The sequence below is a fragment of the Megalobrama amblycephala genome, linkage group LG9, assembly GCF_018812025.1.
Source record: "Megalobrama amblycephala isolate DHTTF-2021 linkage group LG9, ASM1881202v1, whole genome shotgun sequence".
NCBI lineage: Eukaryota > Metazoa > Chordata > Actinopteri > Cypriniformes > Xenocyprididae > Megalobrama > Megalobrama amblycephala.
Window position 1 is genome coordinate 15,951,729 of NC_063052.1, and position 13,759 is coordinate 15,965,487.

The 13,759-nt window shown below is 37.3% G+C and overlaps 2 protein-coding genes across 3 annotated transcripts in view; both read right to left on the reverse strand.

The window, feature by feature from the left end:
- LOC125275127 (fucolectin-4-like) overlaps nucleotides 1-4,603 on the reverse strand; it is a 30,525-nt gene extending 25,922 nt beyond the window's left edge. The window contains exons 1-2 of one of the 2 annotated variants that reach the window (XM_048201817.1): nucleotides 4,439-4,603; nucleotides 3,757-3,811 (exon numbers count right to left, since the gene is read on the reverse strand). In XM_048201817.1, the coding sequence (XP_048057774.1) occupies nucleotides 3,757-3,797 (41 nt within the window). In that variant the 5' untranslated portion in view covers nucleotides 3,798-3,811; nucleotides 4,439-4,603. Of the gene's footprint in view, nucleotides 1-3,756; nucleotides 3,815-4,438 lie in introns of both variants that reach the window. The other variant, XM_048201816.1, reaches the window with a different exon arrangement.
- A 5,275-nt stretch (nucleotides 4,604-9,878) lies between these two features.
- The window catches only part of LOC125275135, a 75,599-nt gene continuing 71,718 nt past the window's right edge, over nucleotides 9,879-13,759 (reverse strand). Inside the window, exons 7-9 of the mRNA XM_048201833.1 lie at nucleotides 10,590-10,872; nucleotides 10,253-10,389; nucleotides 9,879-10,143 (exon numbers count right to left, since the gene is read on the reverse strand). Of these exons, the coding sequence (XP_048057790.1) occupies nucleotides 10,139-10,143; nucleotides 10,253-10,389; nucleotides 10,590-10,872 (425 nt within the window). The 3' untranslated portion in view covers nucleotides 9,879-10,138. The remainder of the gene's footprint in view (nucleotides 10,144-10,252; nucleotides 10,390-10,589; nucleotides 10,873-13,759) is intronic.

A 13,759-nucleotide genomic window follows, 5' to 3' on the forward strand; every position in this document is an offset into this window, starting at 1 on the left:
AGCTAATTCATTGTCCTGTCGTCTTGACTCAGCTCCTACTCCTCTCCTAAAATTGTGCCACTCTGTCATTTCTGCACATATTTCTCATTTCATCAATGCGTCTCTTACCTCAGCATCATTCCCTATGCCACTTTAAACTGCTGCAGTTACCCCAATTCTCAAAAAACCCATCCTTGATCCCTCAGTTTTATCTAATTATCATCCGATTTCAAATTCATTGCCAAATTACTGGAAAGCACTGTTGCCTCTCAGCTTCAGTCTTTTCAACTTCAAAACAATCTCTTCGATCCTTTTTAATTTCGACCACTGCATAGTATTGAAAGTGCACTAGTAAAGGTACTGAATGATTTGCTACTATCTGCTGACGCTGGTTCTCTCTCCATACTTTTGCTACTTGATCTTAGCTTCACCTTTGATACCGTTTCTCATGATCTACTAATTTCTTGCCTTTCAGATGTGGGTGTCACGGTTCATGGGTCTGTGTGTTCATCTCTGCATGTCTGTCTGCTGTTGTAACTTGTTTGATTGCTTGTTAGCACTGCCTAGCAACCTTGGCCCTAACGAGTTAATCAGAACAGTTGCACCTGCTGTGCATTACCTCTCCTATACCTGCCCTGCGTTTTGCTGTGTTTGTTGTCAGATCGTTGTTTACTCATGTCCTGTTGTTACTTCCACCAGCTTCTCTCCAGTTGCTCTGTTCCTGTGTTTGCATTCAACCTTGTGTGGATTTACCAGCTTTGTGTGGACCTGTCAGTTTGGTGTGGATTATTTCTACCTTCTAAGTCTCTGTAAGACTGGGGTCTGCTTGGGATGCTTACAACTTCTGTTCATTTGCCTTACTTTATTCCTCACTTAATAAACTATTTCCTGCACTTGCAATTGGACCTTGAGTTCTTTCATTCCTGACAGAGGGTGTTTCTGGTTCTGAACTCTTTCTTGGTTTTCCTCCTATCTCTCCTCCTATCTCTGTTCTGCATGTTTTAGCAAGGCTATCTGTGTTGCAAGTTGGTGAATGAAGATACTTGCCAGGTTACGTGCCCCTACTCTGCTTTATTAATTTATCCAGTGTAAAACCCGGACACCGCCACACAAATGTGGCTTTTTGTTAATGACTGTCCTACTACAGGATTTGACACAGAGTAACAGCTCAAAACCAGTTACAAAATACACTGTAACAGTCTGTCACAGGCAATTCTAGTTGCATTTTTCAATTAATTTATTAAATTATATTTTGACTGTGTTCTGGCCTACCATCTAGTGGCAGATTTTTTTTTTTTGGCCCGATGCCAAAATTAAATGCAGACCCCTGCTGTAGATGGTAAATCTTTGGGGAAGCACAACCTGGTTGTTAGGTTCCTGAGGGGTGCTAGAAGATTAAATCCTCCTTGCTCTCACCCCATACTCACTTGGGATCTCTCATTGGTCCTTAAAGCATTACAGAGTGCCCCCTTTGAACCACTGCAGTCAATTGAGCTGAAAATTCTTTTAATGAAGACAGTGCTCCTGACTGTGCTGGCTTCCATCAAGAGGGTAGGGGGGACCTGCAAGGATTTTCGGTCAATGAATCGTGTTTGGAATTCAGGCCAGCTAACTCTCAGAGTGTCCTGAGACCCCAAACCCGAATATGTGCCCAAGGTTCCCACCCCTCCTTTCAGGGACCAGGTGGTGGACCTGCAAGTGCTGCCCCTGTAGGAGGCAGGCCCAGCTCTGGCTTTGCTCTGTCCCGTCTGCGCTTTGCACCTGTATGTGGACCAAATGCAGAGCTTCAGGACCTCAGAGCAGCTGTTTGTCTGAAGGGAAAGGCTATCTCTAAGCAGAGGTTGGCCCACTGAAAAGTGGATGCCATCGTCTTGGCATACCGGACCCAAGGCGCGCCGTTGAGAACTCACTCTACCAGGGCTGTTGCTTCCTCTTGGGAGCTGGTGTATGGCGCCTCACTGAAAGATATAGGTAGAGCTGCAGGCTAGGCAATGGTGTTTTGGTAGGGATCCCAATTCATCAGTTCAGTTCTGACATAACGTCGAACTGACTGAAAAGGAACGTCTCAGTTACGTATGTAACCCTTGTTCCCTGAAGGAGGGAACTAGATTAAATCTAGTAAATCTAGATTTACACATACACATTGTCTCATGAAAACCTCTATGTGAACACACTTGTCCAATGAAAAAGTGCAGGGTACAAATATATGTTTTATTAAAAGTGCGGGAAACACATCCCCTGTATATTCTACACTCATGATACTGAGTAAGACAATTTGGTAAAGCATTACAATAGTGTTATTATAGTTAACTAAAACTAAAACCATAAAAAACACATTTTCGTTACTTAAAATAAATGTTAACTGAAATAAAATAAAATGTAAAAATCTACTGTTGACTTAATAACTTACTTAGCTTTAATAAGGATTGATCTATATTTAATTTACACATTATAGTATTTTGTACCTGAATATTTCCTGTAATTTGTTACTTTGTTCTTGTTTTATTACTGACTGTTTACTTGTGTTTATTTAACATTACTTATTAAAATACTTATTTTATGTTTGTCATAATTTATCTTTGGCTGCATTATGATTTCCTATTTCGGAATATAATCAAAGTTTGCGCAAGTAGATGTAGCTCATGTGGACATCATATATAATTATCCTTTTGCTGTTTTGTTTTGTTTTACGTTCACAAACCCTGAACAAATGTACCAGTACTTTATGCTGTCAGTCTGTTCTTGTACATTGATGACTGTATGTTTCTTTCTTTTGAAATTGTATTATTTTGTTGTGCTTAAGTAATTGCTGTACAAGTAATTAACTTCCCCCTTTGTCTCCCCCTTTCAGATTCCTTAGACAAGTTTTGTTTTGAGGAACCGAAGTATTGTAATAAAATCTACAAGCAGATAATATAATTTTATTATATTTCCAAAAGTGTTGGAAAGTATTAAATGTTCAGTGTTAATTGCCATTTAGAAAAATTAGCAAAAATATTTGTTTAGCCATATTTTGCCTTTTTTAAACAAATTATCAATACAACTAATTATTGTTGAATGTTCTTTTGTCATTATTGGATTGCAGTGAGTGCAACAAGATACTTCTAGACTACTTACTATATGCTATATCTTTACACCCTGACTGAATTGTCTAAACAAAAGTTTAGTTTTATTAGTAAAACCTTCATTGCATATCATGTGCTCAAAGAAACACCATTAACAGCTTCTTCACTAACTTTATGTCAGAACAGTTGTTATTAATTAAAAGTGACTGGTATAGTGATTTGTACTATTAATAGTACCTGTTTTACTGAATTACAAATTTAATTAATATTCATTTCAGTGATATAGTATAACTGAGTACATTCAGTCTATTCAATAGACTGAAGAATTGTCACCTAATGAAACTCACTGTGCAATAAGTAACTGTGATTTTTTAATGTAATTTAATCTAGCTGCTCTTAATTTTTGCAAAATACAAATTTGACTTACTCTGATATTATGATTTTGTGAAAGGAAACATACAACAATAATTAAAGAACAGTAGCACAGCTACGGTAGCCTTTTTTAACAAAGAGCTGTGTAACAAGTGTGAATTGTTTTGAGTTTTGTCTCAAGAGATTTGCAAATTTATCACTAGTGAAAGTGATACCAAATTTATTTAAAAACTGCATTCAACAAATTACTTATTTATTTATTTATTTATTTATTTTTTAAACTTTTTAAACCAATTATAATGTTACCCTGGTGTAGAGAGTGCATAAACATTCAACTCACCTGGAATTCATCAACGTATCAACCTCACAGAAGGCCTTCATAATTCAGCAGTAATCTGCTTTCAAACAAAATAATACATTTTCATATAATAAATGAATGGAATTAATAATAGTTTAATAAACAATTGCTATAATTGTCACATAAATGGTCTCTGTGGCTCCCTCTGATCGCCACCTGAGGAGTATTAACCATTCGTTGGACTACATTTCCCACACTACGTATCTGGAGTGATCCTCATTTCATGGACTATAAAAGACTCTCACACCCCATCATGCTTCGTGAAGTCTTGTTTTGCCTAGCTGACATTTCTGAGCATTTTTCCCCTGTTTACTGATCTCCTGTGTATGACTTTGGACTGCCTCGAACCCCTGAACTCTGTCTGCTGCCTGCCTTGTGATATATCCGCCTGGTTACTGATTACCCGTCTTGTCTGCCGCCTGCCCCGACTTACTGCCTGGTATTGTTATTGATTCTGTCTTGTCTACTACACTGCTGTTGCTGGTATCTGACCCTTGCCTGTACGACCACGATTATCTAATAAAGCTGCAAATGGATCACCCCGAGTCTGCCGCCTCATTACAATATTTATCCAATATATTATTCATATGAGGAATATTATGCCGTCAAAACAGTTCAAACCAAAAATGTGCTATTAAACATAGATATGAATATTAATACATACCAGCAGTCTGTGAAGAGGGTCTAGTTGAATAATACTGTGCTCAGAAATTATGCTCTATTTATTGTTGAATTAAGATCCTCCCAATCAAAATCAAAATTAAATGGACCTATTACAAAAGAGTCCTCATTTTTGTAAGCTGGGGTTCGAACATTCCGACATGCAAAACAAATCGCCCATGTGATTGGACAGAAAGTGAAGCTTCGTTTTGTCATCGATCACATGACTATGTGAGACCAATAATCTCCCCGATACAGGCCAGATTGTGCTGCATGCTTGATATGAGCCTCAAAGCTTCAGTGTTATTTATAACATCACTATCATGTGATTTGTGAAAAGTGCAGAGTGCAATCTAGGGGAGAGGCCAGAAATGTTCAAGCTGTGACAAACACAATAAAATGGCTTGATTACACTTTATTTTATGGTGCTCTTGTTACAGTGTAATTATACATTTAAGTACTGAGTAATAGAAATAAACAACATGTACTTTGTATATAATTATGGTTAGGGTTTGTTTGTTTTTTTTTGTTTAGGATTAGAATTAGTTGCATGTAATTTACCTTTACATGTCCTCTGTTGGATTATCCATGAACGAAGCCTGTCAAATAAACACAACACCACATTCTACTCTCTAACAGAAACAGACTCAAAATTGCTGCTAATGATATGAATAAAACACCAGTATGTGCCTTATATATATATACACAATATATTGGCAAAAGTCTATGTGCCAAAAGGAATGTCTGCCTTTACATGGCAGTGCCAAATGACAGTGCCACTCTCCGCCTGCTTAATCTCAATCCAGGGTTTGTATTAACAGAGCTGATCAATAAAGGAGACCTTCCTTTGTTCCACAAACTTTAAGACCAAAGGCTAAGTAACACCTTTGTGACCTTAATTTGTAAATCCACAACCTTATCAGGGAATGGAGATTTGCGGAGACATTTCAAGGCCCAAATCACCACAGGCCTAAACAGTGGCTACTTGATATCAGTCTGCCATTTGAAAGCCACATTTCTAAAATTTGTAAAACCGTGTTTTTCTATCTCAAAAATACTCAATTATCACATATGCTCAATAACACTGTGATGAACCTCACAGTGTTATTGATCTGAGCTGACTTGAGCTAAATAAGGACACTATTGTCTTTTAGCTTTACAGCATTATCTAATCTGTCTCTATAGTTGAGTTGCCATAATTGATTCTGCTATTTTATCTGTTTATCACTGTGTTTATGAAGGTGCTTTGAAATGATCTGGATTGTAAAAAGCACTATACAGATATGATATGATTTGACTTGGCATACAGTTATTGGAATGTAATCAGGTATCAGAATATTTCAGATAAGACACATGTTTTCTTTTACTGCTGTTCTCTTCTAGAAATATGGGAGATTTTCATTTATTTGAGTTTATTTTCATTTCATTTCAAGGTGATGAGACAGTGCTTTCACTCATCTATATGTTGATTAATGATTAGTTTTTATGGTGGGGAAAAAATATCTGCCATGCTCTGTAAAGTGTTTAATTGATAACTGTTCATGCATACAAATCATACTTGTTTATTTATAAAGACACATTTATTTAAAAATCCTGTTTCAACACAGGAAGACTTGATGAAGTATTGGTGCAGACTTCATTCACTCATTTTGTGGTGGAGTAAATTGATTCAGTGGCAATTGTGTCTCATATCAAAATAAAGGAAGTGGGAAAAGATTAATTTAATTTTTACATTTGCACATTTTGCAGATGCTTTTTTATTGAAGTGAATTCAGGTTAGACATTTATCAGTTTATTCATTCCTTGTTCCTTGTGAACAGAACTTGTTTGTGCAGGAACTTCTTATCATGTTTTCAAATACTTAATGTTTGATCTTGTGATCAGGATGTTTGCATTATTTCATGTGCTTTGCAGGAATAGCATGGATGTTTTGTGCAGTTTTGGTACTTTTAGTTGTGTTTACTTTAAATAAGGAAGAACGCTAGTGCTCAGTTTACATTGGCAGAATGTACTTTGGACATGCAATTCAATAAAGGCAGTTTCAGTAATGGCAGATATAAATGATTTTGAAAAAGCTGTTTTAAGCATCATAATTGTTTATAATAATAATAATAATTCTTATTCTTCTTATTATTATTTCCTTTCAGTGTATTAGTTCTGTAAAATTTTCTGTCACTGCTTATAGGTTTGGGATTATTTTTCAGGTTTAAATATATATATATATATATATATATATATATATATATATATATATATATATATATATATATATATATATATATATATAAAATAAATATATAAAATAAAAATAAATTATTATTATTATTATTAATAAATTATTATTATTACCTCTGTAATTTCTGCTCATAGTCTCTTCTGTGACTCTCTCTTTACTTCATCACTTCACTTTGTAACAACTTCTTAAACTTTTTAATATTTTTCATTAATAGTAGACTTTGATAGTTTTTATTTTTGTCCAAATTTCATCATCAAGCACTTCCTGTCCAAGGTTTCCCATGTTTCCCATTATAGTACTTTTTTCCATATCAATTAATTCCATCCATTCAATTGCAGAAACAACATTTTTTTTTTTTTTTTTTTTAGCTTTGCTACATGTTTATTAAAGTCTCATTTTACCTTACAATTTTCTGAACCAGTGAAATATAGTTAATAAATGATTTGTAAAATATACTCAGTGTATCATGATTAATGAAAGAGCAATTAAGAATATATTTGATTAATAATGAAACTGCTATTTGCAGAAGTAGTACTAGTTAGACATATTTCTTCAGAGGAATATTCTCATCAGTGTATATGAAAAGGTGAGAATATTTCTTTTGGAATATTTCAGAATCAGGTCAGGTTTTACTTTTACATTTTGCTATATATCACAAAAAAAAAAAAAAAAAAATAATAATAATAATAATGTTTCAACCAATGTTCCCTCTAAGCCGCGCACTTCTGAAGCCGCGGCCGCGCAGAAGAAATAATTGCCGCGCAGAGAACACCAATAATAGAGAACAGACATGAAAATGATTGTAGTAGTTTAAATGAGAAATAATCGCAGTGCTCTGGACAACCGCTAAAGAGTTATGAATGCGGTTTACAGGTTTCATAGAAAGAGAACTCTGAGACATTTACAATCACACTCCCACCACAGGTGTAGCTTGCAAACTCAAAATACATCAGTGATATACCTCAGTTTAAATAGATTTGTGTGTGGTGGTGGTGTGGGTTTCAGGGTTTTTCTTAAAAATATTTAGCTATCAGTTTAAATGCTTCAGTTTATTTTCACTATATAACATATTTAAACAAATGGAAGCATTTAAACGGATATAATACTGTATATCAGTTTAAATACTTAAATATTATATTTTATTGTATTATAATGTAAGCCTAATAAAAAATTGATTTCACAAGGGGATTGTTTAGGGCTCCTTGCCATGAAAAATCTTAACCTCCTGGTATAAAAAATCTGGGAAATTCATAAGCAATAAACATGTAATTTTGATGGTTTAACACTGTCTGTTGCTAATAATTGACTGTACAAAAACACATTATGGTTGTCCCAAACCATCATTGTAACTGCTCATATTATATTATTAGAAAGAATTGAACTGTCCTGCAGGAGGACAGAAATCATTTTTTAATAGAATTTCTTGGTAAAGACTGGTACAGTTAATACAGCAATGTGAAAAAATCTCAAGTAACCTAAAATGTGCTTAATTTAGTGACTGAACTGCTTGTTTTCAAACATATTATTTAATAAATCACTAAGTTACATCAAGGATCAAATAAAATAGAAATGGCACATTAAAGTTAAATGTTACAGTTGCCTGATAAAACCATTTTTTTGTGTGTGTGTGTGTTTACGTTCATTGTACAGGTCTGATATAAAGTATGTTTTTGCTCAGGTGACAAAAATGTCCGCTCAACAGAGAAATGTCTTGCTCAGTGAGAGCAAAACAGCACGAGCTCTGATAATGACGACATAGCTGTTTAATGATTGGCCAAATTCACTGCATGACAAGTATCTAAACGTCTTCTCTCCAGCCATCCCACCACCTGCCCTCTAGATCCCATCCCCTCACACCTTCTACAAGCCATCGCTCCCACACTTTTACCAGCACTTACACACATCATCAACACATCTCTCCACACTGGCACTTTCCCTAACACATTCAAGCAGGCTCGGGTAACCCCACTGCTTAAAAAACCCACATTAAACACGTCACTTGTAGACAGCTACAGACCTGTTTCTCTCCTACCATTCATAGCAAAAACACTTGAATGAGTTGAGCTCTCCTACCATTGCTATGCTGATAACACACAACTCTTCCTTTCATTCCAACCAGATGATCCCACAGTAGCTGCACGAATCTAAATCTCGGTATGGATGAAAGAACATCATCTGCAGCTCAACCTGGCTAAGACTGAGCTTCTCGTCTTCCCTGCCAATCCGACTCTAAATCATGATTTCAGCATCCAGCTAGCTACATCGTCAAATTCGGCCAGAAATCTTGGAGTAATTCTTGAAAAAACTTGTATTCATAATTAGTGGGGGGTTTATATATAACTATAGTCTATGAAAATTAGTCTTATATACAAACACTATGATTATTGCATTGGGTGGCTGATGTCTCAGTTATGTACTGTATATTGGATCTGTCCCTATCCAAATATTAATAAACAAAAACCCTATTACTTACAACCATGTTGCACATTTTTGGCTGATTATATGGCTGATACTTTAATTTTAATGTTTAATTTATGGTTTTCCTACTTTTTAAATCCTGCAGGTACAGTATTCATCAATCAAACTATAATCAACTGTGCACGTCTTCAGTCAAAACTGGAAGTGGGAATGTGCTTTTATTTTTTTCTTTAATACCTATCAGTGGCACAAACGGGTATTAAAGAATAAAACTTTCATTAATATTGTCATTAAAATCAGGTTTATGCAGGGAGGGCAGAATAGATTATTAAAAATTGGTTTTGGATGCTGTTAACATCACACATTAGCTTCATCAGTCCATTTCACATCACTAGTGTTACATCTGAGAATGTTTATTTACATCTGTATATTTTGTGTTGTATTCAGATGTATGTTTTTTGTTCTCTGCTCTCTCTTTTTCTTCCTCCATCATAACAGGTGCTCTGACTGACCAGCTGTATTCAGTCAGTTGATGTTGGAGGCGATTGGATCGTTCTTTCTTGTTTTGGGGAATGAAAGTGGAGGGAGCCATTTTTGTTTTTAATCCTTATTTTCTCCTGTTTACAGGGAGAGAGGGAAGATTTATGTCATTTATTTTTCTGGATTACATTTCACCAGGTAATATAGAGAGATTTCTGGGTTAGTTAGTTTTTTGTTTTGTTTACACCTCCTCCTCATTGTGAATATCTAAATGAGCATTTTTTGGTCCAGAAACATGAAATACAACATGCAATGCTGAAGTAATTTATTCATGTAGAAAGCAAAGATAAACAAAGATGGGTAAAAGATAGGTACATTTTAAGATCCATTTCATTCCTTTACTGAATGTGCACTGAAACTTATCTTTTATCTTAAGAATAAAAAGTGACAATAAAAATAGTAAAATGAAAACAATGAAAAAAAGTGCAATATTAGTATTGCTCGAAAACAGTAGTTTGGTATTTTGCTTATAGGATCAGTGGACTGTGGTGTAACATCATCTCATTCCACTTAATCTGGCAATGAAAACAGAACGAACAATCATTAAGGGAACGTACACATAGTATAAATAGTACATATAGTACAAATTTCTACACACCATATCTCTCTTCTTTTATCACTCACCTGCAAACACCTCAACCTCACACAGTGTGAGATATTCATTGCGCCCAGGAATAATAATGTTGACATATCGGCCCTTAATAGGCTTAAACTTAAATGTTCTTGTCTCTCCAAGTGGGATGGACACAACAGTCGCAGCCCTGTGAAGAAACACAGTAAGAGAGAAATAGATGGCATGAATCATATTAAATATACTTCTGTCAAAGGCAAGTGTGTATTAAAAGGATTTATTTATATTTATACAGAAAGAAGAAGGATTTTTAAATATTATATCTGATTTTATCTTATTTACTAATTTTCTAACCATTTGTGTAAGTATCAAGAGAGAGACAATACTTACAGCTGATTATTGTTGCCATTATTTTCCAGGCTGTTGCCGATACGGATCTGAGCACCATTTATTCTCTGTACATAACCATCTCCATGATTAGTGATGCTAACCCTGGTTATCTTGTAAACTTCCAATAAGTCAACTCTCCACCAGGGGTCCCTGTCCGCTTTAGTATGAGTGCATGATCCCTGTTTGCGAATTGAATTCCTGTTGCCATCGACAGCTTTTTGAGCAGCTGCTAATTGATCGTATGTGGAAGACTGGACAGCTGTTCCTCCAAGAGCAAGATTCTCTGTTTACCATAAATAAATAAACAATATCATTTTTTAACTTTAATGTGCTGGCAAAATAATGCTAAGATATGTAATCCAAATGATTGTTACACGGCTCTCTGGAATACTTGATTCTGATTGGTCAGTCGTGACATTCTGAGGTCTGATATTTCCAGATAATGACCGTCATCAATAGTAACGCTGTATAACAGACAGTTCATCCGAGTTTCTGAAGCCGGTCTTTCTCTGATGTTTCTTGTATCACACCACAGACTCACTCTCTCTCATTTTATACAAACACAACTGGTGCGTCTCTGTTATAGTTATTGATTGTATTGAAGTACTTTTAGTATTAAGAGAACTGTAGTGTTCGCAAAAATGATTGTTTTTGTACACTGTAATGGATTCAAAGATAATAAACAGGTAAGAATTTAAAACAGTTGCATCTCAAATCAATATGTCCATGTAATAATTTATTTGGTGTACATGACTGTACATTATCCCTTAAATGTTTTTCTCGTTTGTACTTGATCGTTTGTCTTGATAAAAATATTTTTTCTTCACGGAAGCTTTGCTTTTATTACAAGTGAGCTAATAAAATATTTCACCTCAAATCAATATTTCGTAGTAGTAAGAATATTATATATACAGTATGTGTGTGTTTGTGTGTTACTGACAACATTCAAAGTAATGAAGAACACTCACTTGGAACACAAATGTACGGTGGTGTGTAGTTACTCTCTCTGTCTCTTACCTGCAAACACCTCGACTTCACACAGAGTAAGGATTTCATCATTTCCAGGTAAAAAAATATTGACATATCGCCCATTAACAGGCTCAAATGAAAATGTTTGTGTGCCATCAGGAGCAGTGAGAAGAGTTGTAGCCCTACAAATACATAAAGAACAGTGTTAAAATGAAAACCAGAGGCCTCGCATCTAACAAATTCAATTCAACTCTATTGAAATCAAATGGTTTTGTACAGCACTCTTCAAAATACAAATTATTGTTCATGTTTTTATATTGCATTGCTACAAGAAACAATGGTCTTAACTTACAAGTGTCTAATCACTGTCTGGATTAAATATGTTCAAGTAAAGTTAATCTCCATAGCTGTGGCTCTCTGAGTGGTTGGTTTGTGGAGGAGGTTCAATTTTGCCTCCTGTTTTATTAAACCAGACTGAGCATCATAAACATGGGAAGATCAAACAACAACTGAACAACTGAAAAGAACAACTGAAACATTTCTTACAGCTCATTGTTGTTTCCGTTGTTGTCCAGACTGTTACCAATACGAATCTGAGCTCCTTTAAGCCGCTCTTTTCAACAGTCTTGACGATTAGTGATGGTAACTTTGTGTACACTGTAGACATTTCCAAGGTCAACTCTCCACCATGGATTAAACTCAGAATTAGTGTGAGAATGTCTCGGTTACAAAGGTAACCCTCGTTCCCTGAAGGAGGGAACAGAGACATACGTACATACAGACATACCAACGAATAGGAATCTTGCTAGAGAGGCCAATCTACTTCGAGTGTAACTACAACGAGCCAATGCACATTGGCATGCAATCATATGCATCAGCTGCTCGCCTCGCAGTGCGGGTATATAATGAGCAGCAGGTGCGTTCTTCAGGTTTTCGCTGAGGAGCCGAACCAAGCTGACTGTGGCGACGGGACGTATGTCTCCATTCCCTCCTTCAGGGAACGAGGGTTACCTTTGTAACCGAGACGTTCCCATTCAGTCGGTCACGTTCGACGTACGTCGGACAGACTGACGAATAGGAATCCCTACCAAAGCGCCACAGGAGCTGCCCTCTTCCAGCGCTCTGTTGTAAGCCACCTGAACCCCCTTGCCTGAGGACGGTGGGACAGGGCTAACACACAGAGAGGGTCGATCACTGCTGTTCCCAAAACCATTCAGTGAGACTATTGGATAACGCTGGGAAAGCGTAACCTTTCGTTAGGAAAGGAACGCTGCGGAAGCCACATCCTTCTCCGAAGGAGTTATGTGGAGGAGTACATATGGACTAACCTTGTAGGTTGTACAACATATGGAAGAACTAGGGTGACTCCAACTCGATGAGAGATGGGTTCTCCCAGAGGGAAAGACACGGCTTCGTTTAGGAGCAACCGTGGAAAAACCATATGGGATCCCCGTAGGGTCACACATATGGAACCCAGCCTAAATCCGGTTCTCAAGGATGCAACGGAGTATAGGCCTGGCGCCAGACGCTCCGCCACGTCAGCTGCCGAAGGGTAACCGGAGGACTCAACAGGGTCTGCCCGTAGGGACTCTCTGGAGAAAAAGAGCACATGTAGCGCAGCAAGCCGACACTAAGCCGGGGCCTCTTCGTGCCTCTGACCTGAGGCGAGAACACGGGAGGAGACCGGCTCAACACGAAGGCAATAGTACCTAGCGAACGTGTTAGGTGTTGCCCAGCCCGCAGCTATACAAATGTCTGTTAGCGAGGCGCCACGAGCCAGCGCCCAGGAGGATGCTACACCTCTCGTGGAGTGAGCATGCAACCTGAGCGGGCAGGGCACACCCTGAGCTTGGTAAGCCAGGGCGATGGCATCCACTATCCAGTGGGAATTGTGCAGTACTGTGCAGAAACTGCACAGCTTGCAATGCGCTAGAGAGGGAGGGGCCCTAGGGGGTTGGTTACCCAAAGGAACCCCTCAACCTCATGTCACCCAAGCCATATCAGCAAAGTAGACCTCTTCTGGTGCACCAGAGAGGGAGCTACAGTGGAGATTAAGCAAGGGAACCATGCATCCAGAGCGCCAAGCGAGAGCTGGGTTGCCGTGCCCGACAGCTCGACGCCACACGACACGCAGAGGAGCGAGAGTTTTGCTTTCGCTGATTTCCACGGTCTCCCAAAGTGTTGGGCAGACCCGCAGCTGT